The sequence below is a fragment of the Chrysemys picta genome, chromosome 5 (assembly GCF_011386835.1).
Source record: "Chrysemys picta bellii isolate R12L10 chromosome 5, ASM1138683v2, whole genome shotgun sequence".
In the NCBI taxonomy this organism is placed as follows: domain Eukaryota; kingdom Metazoa; phylum Chordata; order Testudines; family Emydidae; genus Chrysemys; species Chrysemys picta.
The window spans coordinates 25,251,574-25,271,874 of record NC_088795.1 but is presented as its reverse complement, the minus strand read 5'-3'; the positions used below and the strand labels follow the sequence as shown (position 1 = coordinate 25,271,874).

Genomic DNA, 20,301 nt, shown 5'->3' with positions numbered 1-20,301 from the left:
GGAAGAAGCAAGCAGGTTGGCTCAGTTTCTGAAGTGGAGGCAGGGATGGAATCAAAGATTACATGCAGACACTTTTAATGCAGAATGACTCTGTTCAATTTGGGTTGTCTCCCAAATAATCATCTCCTAAGATCTTTGGGCAGGGTCTGTGCATAGTGCTGTAACCAGCAACCTTCCCAGAAATGCAAAGGCAGGCTCTGGAAAATGTATTGCAATCTGTCTCATTCACTGAATAAGTGTGAAACAAAACCTGCCATGTGCACACGTTGTTTAGCCTGACACACAAGCATGCTTGGAACGGTGGAGGGAGTGACTGGGAAACTGACACCCATATTGTTATGGAACTGCCTCTAAATCCATGCAATATTTTCCTTTGAGGAAACCAGCTTCTTCCTGGTGTCTCACTTTTTTTTCTTTATTTAATGCTTTAAAGTTACTCAGGAAACAAATATTTAGAGTTTGTGCAAAGCATTTGCATGGAACCTCGAACACCCACTTGAGCTTAGCGTGAGTTAGAGATTCAGGAAGTACAGTGAATGGGGATGGAGGATGTTCACACAGCTACAAACTTCGAGAACCCAGAGCAGACTCCCTTTCCCTTAATTTTTGGCTGCTTCTCTGAACTGAACCCTCGGAACCTTTCGAGGATTACCTATTACTAGTAAGAACAGAGCAGTGTGATGGATCTTGCATGTGAGAGGGCCCATGATCCCAGGATATTAACATCACCACAAATGATTCCAAAGACAATATAAAGTCCACTTGAATTGAACATTTAGGATTAGCCATAACTTGGTGGTAGCCATTTTGCATTAATAAAGGTCATTCTGATGTCTGAGAGTGTGACAGCCTTGTAACCAAGGCCAGCCCTAGATCAAATGGCGCCCCAGGCAAGGAGCATCTTCGGTGCTCTCCCTCTATTTGTTAAACTTTTGAATACCTTATTTTTTTTATTGCATGTGTAGCCAATTTCATGACTTTGACGCATGGTTTGCAGGCATGATTTATCCCTGTTATACAAGATGATAAATTTGCACGATAGGCTCTGTAAATCTGTATTTTTTTCAAGCTAACAACAAAAACACCTCCCCCAAGCCCTCCAGTATTGGAGTCTCCAGGAATTAAAGATTAATCTTTAATTGAAGATTATGTCATGAGATGAAACCTCCAAGAATACATCCAACCAAAATTGGCAACCCTGGTGCTACCATCATATAAATATTTACTTCTAATAGTCTATTGCACAGATAGTAAAGGGTCTTTGTAATGCTAGAAATATGGGCCCTCATTCTCATTTACATTAAGGCCCCTACTGCTCTAGCAGTATAGAAGGACCTTAAGGAAGATGTAAATTATATGGTGTAAAGGGACTTTAGTATAAATGTGCAACAGATTCATGCTTCCACCATGACAGTCACCATGACAGTCAAAACAACACCCAAATTCTGGATCATGAGACTTATTGACATGTTGCATATAAACAAAGACTAACATCTGGGGCCAACATTTTCAAATATAGATACCTAAAGTTAAGCACCCTATTTAGGTGCCCACATATGGGGTTGTGTGTTTAACTTTGTGTACCTACATTAGCAAATTCTGACCTTTGAATGTAATAAGCTTGTGTTTTCAGACACAAGGATCACTGGTGCCGTTTCTTTTCCAAAGTGTTCGGCAGCCAATTTTTCTCTCTTCACCATGGATGTAATTAAACTAAGTAGAAAGAGTGCTCTTCGGGAAATGGAAGCAGATGTTACGATATATGTTGTCTGTGCAAAGGCAAAAATGTGAACTGTAACTACGAACATGTCTCCTGCTCTGGGGCTTTTGTTAGACAGGAAATTCAGGGGTATTTGGGATATATAACATAAGGCTAAAAAGTCCAGTTTTTGAGGCACTTTTCAGCAACATCTCTTTCCAAGATGCACTGCAAAAATGTTTTGGGTTTTGGTTGTTTTTCATATAAACCACTATTTACTACTAAGACTGCTTTTCTTTGGGAAGTTCTGACCGCAAAGATGTTATTTACAGGAGCACTGCCAAGTGATTTTTTAAAATAGTTTTTCATTTGTGTTCTTAGAAACTTGGAGATAACATGTCTGCCCTTCCCAATTTTGTCCTTTTCCATCTGGAAGACATTGTTCCCTATCCCTCCCACCTCCTCTTTCTTGTGGGGCACAAGACAACAGGGCTTCACGTTGTTTTTGTTCTGTTATTATCTTGTCTACCAACAAGTGAAGATGTCACCAATGAAGTCAGTGCGGTGTCTGGCACATGGCTTTGTTAGTTAAATATAGCACCCTCTAGTGGCTAGGTGGTTCCCCATTGCAGTAGCACAACCAAATTCTTACAGGATCATGAAGTAACAATGGCTGTAGTTTTACTTTTTGGTTAACAGAGCTTTAACTTTAAAATAATGAGATGGAATTGTAGAAACAAAGGGCATGCCATATACGATCAGACTGCTGGTCCATCTGATGTGGTGTCTTGTCTCTTTCAGTTGCCAGTATCTGATGCTTCAGAGGAAAGCAAACCACATGGCACTTACAAACTAATGCAATACATTACAAAGGACAGAAGAATCTCTCCTGAGCCTCTTGGGGGATGAACTTACACCCGGAAGCAAGAAGAACTGATTTCTATGATCTTTATCTCAGGTGGCTAGTTTATAATAGTTTATAGCATGGAAAATTTGGAGCTGTCCCCCTAAACTAACAACCAGAAACTTTCACTAAAAGTGATACCTTTTACTGACACTGTGATCCTATAGTCCTCATACAAGCCAACTCCCACTGAGTTAATGGGAGTTGGCCTGTGTGGGGACTGTCGGATAGTAAAGGGGTCCAGGCTGAGTCTGGAGATGTGCGGTGTGTTTATGCGATGGAAGTACAGTGAAACTTATACCAAAAAATCATCATAAGGCAACCTCCTACCTTCAGTGACCATTGCAAAGTGACCCCAAACCTACTTCCACTATGACCCCAAATGACTTCCACTAAACAACCACATGTTGTTGCTTCCATAAATAGTACATATAAACCACCCCAAGGAGAGATGGGCTCAAGATGAAAAGTTCAGCTCAAGATCTAGATCTAAACCTACCCAGTGTCTGGGTGTATTTAGCTCTCAGGTTTTGGTTCAGGCTCGTGTCTAGTTTAATGGTATATAAAAAAGAATGACATTGATGCTAACACAGATTACTACTCAAGACATAGCCAGATCATCTGCACAATACAGTATCAGACAAGCCACGTAAGACAGAGCTCTGATGGGAAATGCTCCATCAAAAGAAGGAAGTCATTATTCGGAAGGAGAGAGGAAGATAGCGGGAGTAGGGATGGGTGTGGGGGAAACGGATAATGGCCACATCTATAGGCAGATTGGAATTTCCCACATAGGCCAGAGGAACTATTGTCAGCTCCTGTCACTGTATTGAAGACCTAGTTCATGATTTTAAAAAAAGATAGCAGGTTGCATATAGAAGCATTGATAGTGGATTTCTACAATGAAAAATAACCACCTCACCTTTAACAGTCTAACACCTCATTCCTGATGTTATCCAAAATGGAACTAAGTGTTGTTAAAAGATCATGTGTCAAGACAAGCGACTAGCAGATCTTGCCTGCATGCAATTAATTACATCCCCATGCAATTGCATTTTGCACATTTCCAGTTACTTTGTGGAAACTCCACCATATGCAGATTCCAGAGAGCTATTTATGTTGCCCCTGTATATTCTGACTCATGCTCTCCAGATTTAAGCATTTTAAAATGGTAAATAAAAATAGCAAACTGATCCTTCCATTCCATTCTAGCAGCCAGTTTGCTTCTGCTTTCAGTAAGCACTCACCTACTACACAGCATATAGGAGTTCTCAGCTGAGCAGTACCATCCGGAGGAGGGAGACCTTTGGTATTACTGTACTGTTTCTTGCTGATGGGTAACCACAACTGACAGACATGAGACAAATGCTAAATTTAATACAGGTTTACATAATCTGATTTTGCATGAAAATATAGCAGTTTACTGACAGTCACTTTATGTCCTGTCCCTGGATTACAGCAAAACATCACTGTTGATCTTTAGCTCTTACGAAATCAATACTTCTATAACCCGGAGTATCTGCATAAACAACAGAAACACACAGCAGTGTTCAGAAGCACTGCCATCTGGTGGTAGTTTGGAAATATAACCTACTTACTTCTTGCATCCGAAGAAGTGAGGTTTTTACTCACGAAAGCTTATGCCCAAATAAATCTGTTAGTCTTTAAGGTGCCACCAGACTCCTTGTTGTTTTTGTAGATACAGACTAACACGGCTACCCCCTGATACTTACTATGAATACCCTATTAGGGATCATAGGGTTAACCCTTGAAAGATGGTGTTCTAACAAATACCCCAGAAATCATTACCTATAAGTTGTCATTTATTCAAATGGCTGGTTACTGAATAAACTGCAGTGTGAATAAAGTTGTAAAGTATCTGAGCTCCACCAACCAATTTATGCTGATGTGCTTGTGAAATTCATAGATGCCAAGGCCAGAAGGGACCACTGTGATGATCTGGTCTGCCCTCCCATATAGCACAGGCCAGAGAACTTCCCCAGAATCATTCCTAGGGCAGATCTTTCAGAGAAATAAATAATTCATAATCACCAAAGTAAAAATGTGTTTAGCAGGTTTAAAAGTTAGTTCGTGCTCTTACAGATACTGAAGCAATTTGCATAATAATGTGGTACCCCTTAGGTCAAAGATTGGTTCTCACAAAGGGGAAAACTTCAGTTTTGAAGAACAAAACATCATGATTTATTTTTTCTGTGCAATGTAGTATTTGTTTCTCCAGTGCTTCATTAATGGATGAACTAGAAAATGTGGGTTTCACTGAGCTCAGTATGGAAGGCAGTGGTTACTAGTGGTTAAAACAGGATTACACATTGATTTGCTCTGCATTATGTGTGTGGAAGCATAAGTCATTTAATTTCTCTGTGCCTCAGTTTCTCGCTCTGTTCAAATAGAGATAATACTTGCCTTCCAGGGGGATTGTGAGAATAATTTGTAGAGAGTTTTGATATTCTTGGACTAAAGGTGCTATGCTATTTAAGGGCCTGACCCACTAAAGGTCCAATGAAGTCAATGGGAGTATTTCTATTGACTACAGTGACCTTTGGACCAGTCCCTAAGTGCAAAGAAATATTAATTAATATTTATAAATACCTAGTTTTTCCAGCTTCACTATTAATTAATATTCAGGCTGAAACTTTCAAAAATGGGTATCTAAAGTTCGACTCCTAAATCCATGCTTAAATACCTAAATAACTGGGCTGGTTTTCAAAAGTCCCAAATCACTGGGAGACACAAAGTGATCAGCATTTTTGAAAACCAGGCCACTCAGAGCCTAACTTTCGGTGCCTATTTTTGAAAATCTCGAACTAAACAATATAGTTCCCTTTACTTCTTTTTTATGTGTAATCCTTCATTTAAATTTTTAGGTACTTCGACTAAAGAGTTCCTGAATGCACAGAATTGAAAACATTAGTAATAAACTACAGCAACTTGACTTCAAAAGTGGAGAGTCTTACTAAGTGTTTAAATTATTCATTCTAAACATATATGTTCAGAGTTTGAGTATACACTTTTAGAACTATTACTCAGGTAACAATTAGGTCACACTTACAATGCATCTTTCCTCCATGGGTATCAAAGCACTTTACAAACAAGAATTAATTTTCACAACGTACTTGTGAATTGGGAATCTACAGCAATATTCCAAAGGTCCATATATTGCTATCAGCAGCCGCCATATGCATAAATTAGGTGTGGGATTTTCAAAAGCTCTCTGCATTGATCTAACTTTTCTCCTACTAAGGTCAATGATTAGGGTTAGACTAGTGCTGAGTATTTTTGAAAATCCCTCCCTGATGTTCAAGCTGTGCTTTGCACAGTATTTCTAATCATCCGACAGAAGAGTTCATTATCTCCAGTCTGCTGTACATGGGCTAACTAAATAAGAATAATGGGTACCTGCTAAATTCCTATTAACTAGAAGTGCTTGGTAACAGACAAAAGATGATACCTTGTCACAACTGATGTTCTAGTATGCATCTATGTTTAATTATCCAATCTGGCTTTGTCTGAGATCAGAGATAAAGAGAAAGATGCCCCTTTCCCAACAGGTTAGAAATTAGAATGCTGTTTTGCTTTCTAAAATACTACTTGGACTTTTCTTTCTGTCTCAAATTAAAGTTAGTTATTGTGTTGAGGAAATCAAGGTGGGTACTTAGTGATTCTTCAACACTCAAACTAAGCATGGTCTGTCTAGGGCAATACATTTAAGGAAGACTTTGCTGGAATAGTATTGAGACCATCAACTGGCTTGTACCACATCACTGTTTTATAACTATGGAGTTTCAATCCACACTGTCCCTCACTTCTAAAGGCCACCCCTGTTATAGTTCACTCTTGAGCAGTGGGTGGATGTTTAGTCCTAAACATGTCCAAGAATCCGACTGCACCTGCTTTAAAACTTAACTATATCAAAGTACTCTGGAGTGTATTTGGCACCAAAGGTACCCAATGTAAATGATTGAATTGACATCAGGAAACATCCTTGAAGGCAGAAATGAAACTGGGAAGGATCCAGAGGAGTAGCTGGAAGAGAACCGGGAGAAATATGGGAGATAGGGCAAAACCTTTTTTTTACCTAGGGCTCCAGTGACTCTAGGGCCAACCTTGCTTGTCAACTTTCTGGAAGCAGAACACCAGCTGGGAGATTTGCATAAAAATCAACATCCCTATCATTTATATGCAAAAGCTAGTGGGCCATGTTCTGCTCCCAGTGCCCAATGTGCAATCCTATTGAAACCAACAGGGTAACACACACACACATCACTGAGAGCAGAATTTGACCCATTCTTTTTTCAGGGCAGGTTTTTATCCTCCGTGACACATTAACTAAGAGCTTTTATCTCCCAAGCTTGGAAGGAGGAATGAAAGAGTTCTGGACAACTGTTGATTCTACCTTAAACAAAAGCAGAACACATATGTTCCCTGAAGTCCTCCTACGTGATACTGAATGCTGTGTATTCTAACTGGTTAATGATATTGAACATAAGTAACGTTTTAACCATAGAGTAACTTTTGTTTGCTTTGAAAGCCACAAAACCAAAGAGGAAGTGTAGGAGAATGTGGGCAGGACTGTGGCAAGAAACCTCATGACCTCATCCTTTCCACCTCCAGGGGATTGGCTGGCTGATGTCTGGAACAGCATTTAAATTCCAGAAGGTTGCAGATGTCAAGCAGTAGAAGGGGAGAGAAAAGGAAGTCTGAATCCTTTCAGAGCAAATTGGCTTGAACTGCTGCACAGTGAAAGCTAACAACAATTTAGATTCTACCCTTCTGATCCAGACACCAAGAAAGGTAAATGCACATTTCACTACCTAACATTTGGGGCTGCATTAAGTTTTTATTCATGTGAACTTCAGGCAATAGAGTTTTAAATAGTCTAGCTTTTAGTTCAGCATTAAAAACATTCTAATTCCTCTGTTGAAGGGTGATCTTTCAGAGCAGTAAAGTTGTCTTAAAGAGGGCTGCAACACACTATGTTAAATTATCATTTTAGATCTGTTTGTTTGTACATTTAGGGATGGAGGAAGGAGGTGGTTTAAATTCCTGCCACTGACTCAAGTGCTAGAAATTTGAAGCTGCCATTTGAAAACAAAAGAGTGTACTGCCAAAATGTAATCATTGTCACATCACATGCCACTCTCTTCTGGCAGACTTGCAGGGCTTTGAGTGAGCACCCTGGATGGGATATTTTACTTTTCTTTTATAACAATTGAAATGTCATTACTTCTAGTACAGTATCTGTTTAATGCATTGTTTAGAACATAAGAACAGTCATAGAGGATCAGACCAATGGTCCATCTCACCCAGTATACTGTCTTCTGACAGTGGGGGGTGCCAGATGCTTCAGAGGGAATGAACAAAACAGGACAATTTATTGAGTGATCCATCCCCTGTTGTCCAGTCCCACCTTCTGGCAGTCAGAGATTTAGGGACACCTAATGTATTCCTTCCCTAAAAGCAAATATCTCTGTCTCAAATTTCCTTTTCTCATAGACTCTGCATGGGGTTTTTCATTTTTTGGTTTGGTTTGGCGTTCTGTTTTGTTTTTTAATTTGCCCTTCAACACCTAATCAGATACGGGCCTCTTGGCTTCAAGTTTCTGGAAAGACTTGATCTGCCAAAAAGCAGCTTTTGTTCCTATGAATTGATTTTTGTAGTTATTTTATTGCAACATTAATTCAAATTATGTTCTGAAAACTAGATTTATACTAACTGTAAGGGAGACAAAAAATATTTTTCTTGCTTTCTCTGTTTATATGAAACTAAACTGGTCCTTTATCAGCATTTTTCTTTTATTCCTAAAGCTTTCCACTCATTAGCTCAAACCATCAGATTGCAGGACTATATTTTGAGAGAGACTGAACATCCTCAGCTCCTAGCTTAGCACTTTGAAGTGTCAGGTTTAAAATTCTTGTAACACTTGAGCAGAGACTCAGTAATGAATTAAAATCTACACAGCTAATTCTTCTGGCATGGGATTATTGAGATTCTGCTCCCCTCCTCTGATTAGCTGCAGAACAGGGCAGAGGGTGTAGAGACAGAGAGAGAGGTTGAATCCTCAGCGGAAACTTCAGCTGAGCACAGTGGAACACAAAGAGAGAAACAAAAAGCCTATAGTATGCTTGCAATTTTTTGGTATTGTCAACTCACCGTTACAATATCTTTTCCAGGTAAAATATCACAATGAAGATTGCAGTGCTTTGTTTGTGCCTCATCAGCATCGCCTTTGCGTTACCAGTAAGTATATCAGACATGTAACAACAAGCAAAAAGTTGTATATTTCCTTCATATATTAACAGTGAATGTATACTGAAAATTTCTTTCCTCTCTTCTCCCCTCAAGGTGAGTAAATTGAAGCGTCATGCCATCTCAGAGAGCTCTGAAGAAAACCACGTAAGATCTCTTTACAATCCAACTTCTCTATCATTCCTTTACTTCTTATTTAATCATCACCACCTCAGCGATGTTAAATTGCACTTTCTGATTCATTGTAACTATAGTTGTTCACAAAACTTTACCGAACTTGAATTTTATGGCCAGATTTTCATCTAGTGTAAATCAGTGTAGCTTCATTGACTTCTGTGGAACTATGCCAATTTATACCATCTGGGTATCTGGCCTAATACCTTTAAAAGACGTGCCCTTGCGTATCTTTATAGATCCATTTGTTTAATCACAAACTTTTAAACTCAAACTCTTTTTTTTTTTTTAAAAAGGAGTTACAGTATGGCATAGTCTTAATGATTCACACCAATCACTGTGGGCCGGATTCTGATACTTTTATTCATCTTGAGTAGCACCTTACTCCATGAATGGACCCATTAATTTCAATGAGACTGTTCTTAGGGTATGGTACGACTCAGGGTCAATAAGGGTATCAGAATCTGGTGCTGTAAGCTCACCCCAAAATCTCGCAAGTTACCATAGAAGTGGAACTAATGAGTTTTAAAATCAAGGACACCTCATTATAAAACAAACTTATTTTGATAAGTTTCACTTGTATATTTATAGATGCACTACTCCACGGTATGCTATTAAATGTATTGCAGAATATTTTGCAAAAGTCACAGTGTATTTAAGAGTGAGTTTCATATTCAAAAATAGATAGATCCACATTAAATGCATGGACAGAACACTCTGGTAAATGTATACAACAGCCCAATATCCAAAGGCCTGATCCTGTGGAGTACTCCACCTCCTCAGCTTGAATGGATTTGAAGGCACTCAGCACCTGCCAGGAGGTGCTCTGCACAACATAGGATAGTGTCAAAGGAAAGGTTAATTTATGGTGCATTTGGATGTGTGCGCTGCATGTATTTGTCAAATAGTTCTAAATCACATACTGCTGATTTAACAAGCACACACCACACTTTGCCCTTATACTCTGTGCCGCCCCAGTGAAGTCACTGAGACTCTACCAGATATGTTAGTCAAGAGAGAGTTGGGCTCCGACAGTCCAGAAAATGACTAGCCACAGCCGAGGTGTTCAAGGAGGGGAAGAAGCCGGGGGATAGTAAGGGCTCCCTCCTACTGCATCTGAAGCATTGGCCGCCCCAAATGAGCACAGAGTGGTAATGAGGAAGTGGGGACATAATTTCTCTCCCTCCACGCAGCTCCGCAGGTGCCCAATGGGGAGTATGTGGCACCCCTTAAGAGGTGTGGTAGAAAGCATGCTCATCCTGCACCCTGGGTCCCCGAGCTCCAGCCTGAGCCCGAATGTCGACACTGCAATGAAACAGCCCTTCAGCTCAAGCCCTGTGAGCCCTGGCATGGCCAGCTGCAGGTTTTTCTTTGCTGTGTAGACATACCCTGAAGGAGATTGTGCCTCCTAATGATCACACTGGGGCATTGTAGCACCACCCAGCTCCTTATTTCGAGCTATATCAGTCAATGACATTCTCATTTCTTACCTTGAGAGAGAAAGCATCCTGTCTGGGCAAGGGACTCTTCTGTTTATTTCTTTAGAAAATAAATGACAAAATTGGTCCAGGTGCCAGTTAATGCTTAACCCTTGTGCCTCACATACCACGATTGCCTAGTAACCACAGGTAATCAGGTCACACGCCAGTACAGGCTCAGACCAGTAACTGAAATAGTGATAGCCTGCCTGCAGGGTTGGAATGAGTAAGCTAATAAATGCACTGGACCTGATTCTCCTCTCATTTAAATTGACTTCAGTGGAGTTACTTTGATTTATGCCAGTGTAAATGAAAGGAGAATTAAGCCCCTTGTTTGATTGTATGTATTTTGTGTAGAGAGTGGTGCAACCCACAACATTTGGATCCAAATCCAAACTTCCCCAAAACTAGGAGGTGTTTGGTTCTTGGGGTGGAGGAGGAGAGAGTGTGCTGATTATTACTGACACAGGAACCAGCTGCAAAATTCTGATCTGAACCTTCACAAGGTTTAGGAATGTTTACCTCCAGGAGTTTGGTACAGGCACACCTCTAATATTGTGTCCTTTCACATATACATGTATATTTGGATTGTTGACTTCTTCTGCACTTTATTCCCATCTTAGTAAATGATTAAAAACAAATAGATACAAAGAGAGCAGGTATTTCACATGCCATATCTGCATGAAAAGCAGCTTCACCATATGTGTTCTCCTCAAGTCATATGCTCCGATCTGTTTCATCTTGAATTGTGACCTTGGTTCTTCTTATTATTTCCAGGATTCCAGGAGCCATCATTCTCACAGACATCACCGCCAGCATGTGCATACACAATCACGTGTGAGACCAGCACAAACACAAGAATTTCTGGTACCACCTCAGCAGGTATCTAAAGCCACACTAGATAGCTACCTGCAGAAATGGTTAGAAGAGAAATTTATAGAAACCCTGCTTTGGTAGGAAAATTTTGTACAGTAAGAAAGGTAGCATATAAGAGCCTTAGTGATAGCCACAATGGTAACTATAGCAAGTGTGGAACTTCTATCAGCTCCCAGAATAACAGACCTAGAAGAAGGTTAAAATTAGAGCAGGTGGAAATTTTTCTAGTTTCCTACAAAAATGTGTCACAATTCTTGTTGCTGCCATTTTTAGACCAGCTGGTCAAAATTTCTCAAAAGTAAAAAAAAAATGAATTGTTTCCACAATTTTTGTGTGAAAATTGTCATAATTTTTTTTACCAGCTGTATTAGGTATGATTCTCCACATTTACATTTCCTTTTCATATTCTTTTTCAGGACTGTTTTTCTTCAGACGAAAGTGTTGACACCGAGCAGCAGGTAAGTCTTCATCTATACCTCAAGCCTTATTGTATACAGCACAGCAGCAATCATATCCCAATATCTATTTTTTCTAACAACATTCTCTTCCAAAGTAGTTCCTCTGACATCTGTTCCTAAATAAAACAAAACTCCTGGCAGGATCAATAAAATATACAGCAACCAGATTTCTATAATTTGCACAGCAGTTTACAGAACCTGGGGCTCTATGCTCCTGCTGCAAAATGTAATTAGCTCCCACTGAAGCGGTGGGAGAATGGGATCTGAATAACTAATTATATTGAAGAAATCAGCACAGTAGATCCCAAAAAATTCTACATAGTGTTAAACCAGAGGGATTCACAAGTGCGTATTTGATGAACGTCAGCCTCTAAACAAATTCTGCATCTGTAGTGAAACAATTTATGACAAAACCTCAATTAATGAACAAACTTACTAAAACATACATAAACCTGAAGGACAAACCTTAGGATACATGCTATCCCATGCCTCCACAAAGGGATTAGGAAACTCTGCAAACATCTACTTGTGTAGTTTCCTTGGGCTTGTTCTGTCTGTCTGGAAGGAGTAGAAGTGTTTGCTGAAATCCCCTCGAGGAGTGTCTGTAGCTGTGGAAAAGTTACTGCTGGGCCAACCAGAAGTAACTTCTGGACAAATTGTTACCAGGAAATCTACCCAGAACTCAAGGGAGCATGCTACAGAGGGCTGTTCTCTCCTTTTCTGGATTCTGTGTTCCCAGAGCCACAGCACCCTAGGAGCATAGGAGGGAACACCACAGAGTTGCTGATCCCCCTCCCCTTCCCCGCTCACACACACTTCTCCACAAGTGCACCAAGCCACCAGTTCATTTCTAAGATACTGCTACATTCTGCCTGATTAGCACCTGCTTTCCTACCTGGCTCTGCCCTCTTTGCTCAAGGAATGTGTCTCATCATGGGAGTAACCTGGAGCTGCTACCACGTTTACCATGCCATGGTAGGATCTTATCTGCCTGCCTCAGCTTTAGAATGTGCAACAGTGTAATACGCTTTGAGAGGGCCGCAGAGAGACACTGTAATAATATTAACCTCACATCTATAACAATGCAATTGCATGCTACACTATCAAATTGTCTCTATGCTTTTCAGAGCCTTCCTGAGCCAGCAAGTGTAAGTAATGAAGATGATGGTGATCATGATGATAACGATTCCAATGACACAGATGAATCAGATGAGGATGTTGTCACCGATTTTCCCACTGATGCCCCAGTAACTACACCTTTAACTCCTGCCCTCCCCACAAGGGGAGATAATTCAGGCAGAGGAGACAGCGTGGCCTATAGAATGAGGGCAAAAGCAAAGTTGGCAGACGTATACCATAAGGAGAAGTCTAGCAAGCTCTACAAAGCTGCAGGAAAGGTAAATACCATTTGTCAATGGTTCCCGGGTTACGATAAATGGAGGATAATGTTCAAAACGGAAATTTCTTTGTGGGCATTAGCTGCGGAGGAGATTGACAAGTCACAGGCAAAATTAGAGGGGTGTATTTCTACTTGTTATGGATACATAACTCATTAAAGTTAGTAAGTATTATAGTCCTATACGCACTGAGACAGGAAAATAGTCCCACTGTTCCAGGTGGCCAGCAGCCTTATGGTATAATCATGTGTGAGACCTGAGGCCAGTACTGAACCGATGTTTCGTATAGCACTATAAAACATTTGTTATAGCTCTGTAAATGTATACAGTGCTTTGCAGAACATGGATAACCTCAGGGGAGGTGGAACCAGGAGGGCAAGCGACCTCGCAATGGAAATATTTCGGGAGCTTGACCACTGCCTAAACTTGTGCACATCTTGTGGGTGGGGGGTGCAGCAGTGAAAGCAGGAGGAAGAGGGGCTGGAGTAGCTATCTCAGGGCCTGGAATCAGGCTGGGGAGCAGGAAATGGGACAGGGAGGGGTGGAATGAGCAGGTAGGAACCCCCCTGACCCTCCTTCCCAGCCTGGAGCAGACTGCTCTCAGCCAAGTCTCAGTACTTCCCCTACTCCCCCTCCTATCTCATGCCCTTCCTCCAATAACCTATAGGTCTTGAAGAGCATCTGAACTCAAAAGGCATACCCTGTTTCAGTGGAATATTGCAGTGTTTAGTGATTCATTGGCTCTTCATAATCTAGGATGCCTATTAATTATGCTTTACCTTTGTTTGGCAGTTCATCATACATGAGGTCTCAGAGGAGGATGCCAGCAAACCAGAAACAGAAAGCCAGCAGGTGGATTCCTTCAAAGCCCAACCTGCTGCACACCGCTTTCCAGGGAAATCTGACATTAGCCTGGAACTGGATGACAAAAGTAACATGCAGGACAGCAATGAAGTCAACAGCAGGTCACGCGATAAGAGCATGGAAAACGACAGCCAACAGCAGCTTGACAGTGTGGAGGCAGACAGCGACAACAGCAAACCTGATGTCTCAGAAGACAGTCACATGAGCAATGAAAGCACAGAACAGCTGCGGGCCCAAATTGAGGACCTACAACAGGTTGATGGTATCCCTGAAGTCAATGATAGCAATCAAACTTCTGAGAGCACTGAAGACTCTCAAGACCATAAAAGCATTGAAGACAATGAAGTCATTCTTTAAAACAGAAAAAAAAAAGGGGGGGGGTGGGGAAACAGATTCATTTCCAGAATTATTTGCAAATTTAAACACATTGTGATTTTGATCTCTAGCTGTAGCAGTGGTTAGTGGCAGCTTTATTAACCAGGCAAACTCAAGTATGCAGTATTAGCTCTCCTTTCCATTACAGAAATGTAAGCCCTTCTACTGCATATTTTACTGTGCTATTTGATTGTGATTCTGTTATGAAGAAAAATATAGAGAGGCAAGACAAATATAGTTTTACACACAGAGCGAATGTTACCTGTTATGATACTGTACTTTAATGGTTTTAGAATTCCAGTGTATATTTTGTTGTATTTTGTAACTTCAATAAAACTATAAAACCCTGTACATCTGTATTAAGTGTCAATGTAATTAATGGAGACTACACATCATACTGATCTCATCAATTCTTGCTCAGAAAAAATGAGCTATCTGTTTCGATGAACGTTACCACTTTAATTTCCTAAAATATGAACAATATTTAGTCACACAAGTTTTAGGAGTATACAAATGCATTCAAAATTAACAGGGACCTCTGCCATTATCACAAAGAGTTATCATTACTTTAGCAACAAATTGGAATGGAATCTTACCATCACTATTTATTTACACTCACATTGGCTGCTAATGTCACGACTTCAGATTTATTCCCCGTTCCCACAACACACACACAAATTGACTGCAAAATAATTTAACTGTACCCTCAAAATATTATTTAACATATAGTTAAAATTAAATATTGTGCTGCCCACTATGGGCCCAGTTCTGCTCCCAAAGAATGCACTATCAAAAACTTTCATCTACTTCAGTGGGAGCAGAAACAAGCTCTTTCCTTCTGTCTATCCCTTCTCTATTTAAACTACCATTTCTACTTTTTTGGTCTTGCATGCTAAACTGAGGCATTTCAGTTGCCAAAGTAGTGAGTTACTCCAGTGTTAATCCCACCCAAGACAGTGATTGGCAGTCTCCACCTCCCGATAGAAATCCAAAAAGGAGTTTGTCATGTGTAATGTTACCTAGTAACGCAAACAAACAAATGTGTTCCCCCAAAGATTTTTCTCAAACTGTCCCTATTTAAACAAGGATGCTGTAAAATTCACATTATGGATCCACATACTAGTATTTTCCTTTTGTACTCAGCAGCCATTAAAAAACAATCCAACATATTTTTGCTTTGTAACAACTGCTAAACCAGGACAGAATAAGAAAGACAGAAGATATTTTTGGATTCTAAAAACTCTCCATGAGGCTGCAATAAATTTGCACTTTTGTGAGTCTGTAAATGATTTCAAAAGGGGCCTGGGTTTTGTTTTGCATTTCACATTTTAAACTTAAAAGTCTGACAAGTATTTGAATTTTTTAACTAAGTCAGTAGCTTGGAAGTTTTACCTCTAGTGGCATGATTCTAAAGCTAAAAAATGTTAATTTCTGTTATGTGCATGTCTTGCCAATAACAATACAGTGAAAATTACTTCTGTGTTGAATCTCAGTTTTGAAAAAAGTACAGTGAGTAAATTTAATCCAGTATGAAGTACATTTAATCAACTGCTAAAAGAATTTGTGTCCATAAGGAATATTTACTCTGTGACAAGAAAATGACATTCTCTACATGTTCTAAAACCTTTAAATCATAGTCTAGAGCCGAGGTCACCAACTGGTTGATCATGATCAACTGGAAGACCCTGGAGTCTCTGCCAGTCGATTGCGATCTCCGGCCGCTAAAAGTCCAGCAGTGCAACGGGGCTAAGGCAGGCTCCTTGCCTGCCCTGGCCATGTGCTGCTCCCAGAAGCCTGTCTGTCCCAGCCCGGAGCCCCCTCCTGCACCCAAATGCCCTCCCAGAGTCCACACCCCCTCCTGCATCCCAACACTCTGCCCCAGCCTGGAGCCCCCTCCTGCACCCAAACTCCCTCCTGCACCCCTGCCCCAGCCCAGAGCCCGCACCCCAATCCCCTGCCCCAGCCTGGTGAAAGTGAGTGAGGATGGGGGACAGTGAGTGATGGGGGGGGGGGGGGAGGGTGGAATGAGCAGGGTGGGGCCTTGGGGAAGGGGTGGGATAGATCCTGGGTTGCCCTTAAATTCAAAAAGTGATCCTGTGCATAAAAAGGTTGGAGACCACTGGTCTAGAGAAACAAAATCTAAAATAAAAACAACAAATGAAGAATGGGGGAGAAGGGGGAAATTTATAATAAAAGGCAAAAGCATAGGAACTATGCTCACCAAAATTTTAGTTTTTACTATAAAGACCTGTAATTAATGAACCTGCTAGCTCATTACTAGAATTTTTCCCCCTTGCTCTCTGCTGAGCTGGGGGGAAAGCAGTGGAGACTGAAGAGCACTGTGTTGCCCTGTTGAATCACCAGTCTGCAGGAAAAAGGAAATAATATTCTCAGATCAAGAGGGATTATTATGCTTGGGACAGAGCCACAGGCTTCCTGAGAGCCAGAACAGGAGTCACAGCTGGGCAACAAGCGGCAAAGAGGCAGGTCGAGCTCTTGTTCCTGGCAGGTAGCTAATAGCAGCCAACTGTAGGCAGGACCACAGCAGTATTGCCAACCCCACAGGTCAGAACCCCAAAATATCATGAGTTTTTTTCTAAGAAAATCTTAGGTTGGGTTTTTAGTCAGTGTTTTGATTTTTGAACTCCCCCTCCCTCTCCGCAATGTGTGAGACAATTAGTGTTGCCCACTATAACTGAATAAGGTGATTTTGGCATTTGCTACAGGAGGCCAAGGCAATACTGGGACAATGCACAGGGTTTACAATGACACTGTGCTACCTTCATAATCCTGGCCTGGACGGCCTTCGTAACCCTAAGGGCTGGGTTGGGGAGTCATTTAACAGTTTGGCCTAGGATATTTGCATCTTTTGACTCTAGCAGCCCAAGCAAAAGTGTCCTCAGTTACACAAAGTATGATAGTGTTTATGGGAACTCGCTGAGAGGTAGATCCTATAGAACTTAGGGCTCAACGTGGTTACAGTGCTTGCTTCCACACAGGTGGTGCACATAGCATGCAGCCACTGTGTAACACCACTCACAGCGACAATGGTGTCAGTTACATATTAACTACTCCCTCACTTGGCTCATTTCTTGTAGGCATCACCATAGAAATGAGTTGCGAAGAGAGATTTGTTTAGCAAGGGTGTTCCATGCATAGGGCCCTACCAAATTCATGGTCCATTTTGGTCAATTTCATGGTCACAGGATTTTAAAAATTGCAAATTTCATGATTTCAGCTATTTAAATCTGAAATTTCATGGTATTGTAATTGTAGGGGTCCTGACCCAAAAAGGAGTTGTAGAGGGCAGGGGGGTCGTAAGGTTACTATAGGGGCAGTTGTGGTACTGCTACCCTTACTTCTGTGCTGCTGCTGACAGCAGCGCTGCCTTCAGAGCTGGGTAGGTGGAGAGCAGCAGCTGGCCAGGAGCCCAGCTCTGAAAGCAGAGCCACCGCCAGCAGCAGTGCAGAAGGAAGGGTGGCATGGTATGGTGCTGCCTTCAGAGGTGATTGCCTGGCCCACAGCCGCCACTCTCTGGCTGCCCAACTCTGAAGTTAGCACAGAAGTAAAGGTGGCAATACCGTGACCCCCCTAAAATAACCTTGTGACTCCCTGCAACTCCCTTTTGAGTCAGGACCCCTAATTTGAGAAACGCTGGTCTCCCCTATGAAATCTGTAAAAGCACACAAAAGACCAGATTTCATCGGTGGAGACCAGATTTCACAGTCCTTGACGCATTTTTCATGGTTGTGAATTTGGTAGGGCCCTATCCAGGCCTAATGGGCAGCATGGAAAAAAGTGCAAAGACAGTTGTGGGAGAAGAGGGGACTCGCACACACATGCACACACTCACACTAAAGCTTTGGTGGGGTGGAGGAAGCGAGTGAAAGAGACAGTTCAATTTGGGATATAGGCCAATGAATAAGCACACTAACCTTTCCCCAAACCCTCAGGCTGGCCCTGTGTTTGTGATCATAATCACCAGGAGTCCTCCTGCACCTTTGAACTGTGGCAAAGAATTGTATTGTAGGCTCACCCCAAATGCTAAGAATGGCTTTGGGTGGAGCTCTCCCAGAATACTGACAAACAAAGCAAAGCATCATCTTGATTTATTAGTGACTGACAGATCTACAGTACAGGGTCACTGAAATGACTGGGATCCTGCGCTGTCCAGGGATGATTTTTGAGGCGTGTAGGTTTATGGTATGTGTGTGTTTGGGGGGATGAGTGTGTCTGTGTGCGTGTGCATTGCACGGGGTGTGCACACAGGGGCTGGATAGCTGCGGGTGCAGGTGGGGTAGGAGGATGCGAGGGGTAAAACGGTAGATGAGGCACGTGGGTGTGGAGGGAGGATGTCGGTGTGTAAGGGGTGCATGGAGAGGGAGCGGGGCGTGGGGGGCAGGAATGGGGCAGGGCTGGGGAAAGGGAGGAGGCGGTGGATGGCCAGCAGTGGGGGCGCGGGTCTGTGCCGACTGGGTTTGAGGCGGGAGGGACGTTTCTCTCCCCCACGCTCACCCTGGGCCGGGAAGGAAGGGGGGTGGGAGGCTCTGGGGGCCGGACGGGGCGGGGGCTGGGGGCGGTCCCGGCCCGGGGGCGGAGCTCTGGGGGGGTCCCGGGGCGGCAGCAGCTCCCCGCGCGGTCCCGCCCGCGGCTGCGGAGTCTGGGCGGCTGCAGCGGGCTGATGGCAGGGGCCGGGGGCGCCAGGGCCGCGCTCTCCTCCCCGGGCGGCGGCGGTGGGGGGCCGCTGGAGCTGGGGCGGATCCAGGAGCCCGCGGGCGGGCCCTACTCGCCGCCGCCTTCCTCCTGCTCGCGGCAGGCCTGGAGCCGGGACAACCCGGGCTTCGAGCCGGAGGAAGCGGCGGCGGGGCCGGTGCTGCAGATGGAGATGGACGTGGAGTGGGGCAGCCGCGGGGCCGGCTCCTCCCCCGGCGCCAGCAGTGCCCGGGGTCCGGCCGGGGAGCCTGACAGCGGCCGGCGGCGGCGCCGGCGGGGGGAACGCGGCGTGGGGGCGGCTCCGTGTCCCAGCCCCGCCGGGGGGGACCCGCTGACCCCACACCTGCCCCCGGACGGGGCCCCTCCGTCCTATCGCACCGCCTGGGCCAAGAGGCTGGCGCGCCGCTTGCGAGGTAGGAGCCAGTCCCGCTCTACGTCCCGTCCCCCCCACCCAGGTCCTGCCCCCCCCCCGCCCCATGGGCCCCCCGAGGTTCGCCCCCCCCAGGTTCTGCCTCCCCTCCTCCCCCATGGGCTGCTCCCCCTCCTGCCCCAGGGGCTGAGACCCCCCAGCTTCCTTACATTCAGTCCCTTAAGCCCTCCCACCTGGTCACCCCTCTGCTTCGAGTCCTTGCCCCTTGTGCTGGCCATTTGGAACCTTGTACTCCATTCCCCCACGCTCTGTAGAGCTCAAGCTCGTCCCTCTTTTTCTCCTTTCACTCCCATGTTGCCCCCCCACACACACACACACTCACTCATACTCCTGTTCACAACCTCAGCCCCTTATTTTAAACTGCTCTAGCTCTTTGCCTTTCTTGCCTGTGCTGCTTCTTCCAGGTTGTCAATTGCAGGGGATGCTTTGTAGGGCAGAGATCACACTGAGGAAAGGTAGGTCAGGCTGCACCCAGAATTTGCAATTGTATATGTGACCTTTTCTGGAGGCACAGGGCCCTCTACCCTGACACCAAATCTCTGAGTGACCTTGGGCCAAGTTGTTTCGTCTCTCTGCCTCAGGCTCCCTATCTATATAATCAGATTGATGGGTACTTACCAGACAGAGGTGGTGTTGGGATTAATTACCTTTTTGTACAGTCCTTTG

General features: G+C 43.4%; 3 protein-coding genes across 10 annotated transcripts in view; 2 read left to right on the top strand and 1 right to left on the bottom strand.

The window, feature by feature from the left end:
* Positions 1–10,579, bottom strand: part of SPARCL1 (SPARC like 1) — a 208,496-nt gene extending 197,917 nt beyond the window's left edge. For all 7 annotated transcript variants that reach the window (XM_065596120.1, XM_065596127.1, XM_065596124.1 and 4 more), the window contains exon 1: positions 10,535–10,579. The gene's annotated coding sequence lies outside the window, so the exon portion shown is untranslated. The remainder of the gene's footprint in view (positions 1–10,534) is intronic.
* The window catches only part of SPP1 (secreted phosphoprotein 1), a 34,687-nt gene extending 19,844 nt beyond the window's left edge, over positions 1–14,843 (top strand). Inside the window, exons 3-10 of the mRNA XM_065596138.1 lie at positions 2,501–2,657; positions 7,236–7,415; positions 8,795–8,861; positions 8,967–9,017; positions 11,300–11,404; positions 11,815–11,856; positions 12,984–13,253; positions 14,046–14,843. Of these exons, the coding sequence (XP_065452210.1) occupies positions 8,808–8,861; positions 8,967–9,017; positions 11,300–11,404; positions 11,815–11,856; positions 12,984–13,253; positions 14,046–14,474 (951 nt within the window). The 5' untranslated portion in view covers positions 2,501–2,657; positions 7,236–7,415; positions 8,795–8,807 and the 3' untranslated portion in view covers positions 14,475–14,843. The remainder of the gene's footprint in view (positions 1–2,500; positions 2,658–7,235; positions 7,416–8,794; positions 8,862–8,966; positions 9,018–11,299; positions 11,405–11,814; positions 11,857–12,983; positions 13,254–14,045) is intronic.
* A 3,792-nt stretch (positions 14,844–18,635) lies between these two features.
* The window catches only part of PKD2 (polycystin 2, transient receptor potential cation channel), a 42,770-nt gene continuing 41,104 nt past the window's right edge, over positions 18,636–20,301 (top strand). Inside the window, exon 1 of one of the 2 annotated variants that reach the window (XM_065597525.1) lies at positions 18,636–18,695. Coding sequence is in view for 1 of the 2 variants with exons in the window: in XM_065597523.1 (XP_065453595.1) it covers positions 19,174–19,618 (445 nt within the window). In the remaining variant the exon portion in view is untranslated. Of the gene's footprint in view, positions 18,696–19,114; positions 19,619–20,301 lie in introns of those variants that run through there. The other variant, XM_065597523.1, reaches the window with a different exon arrangement.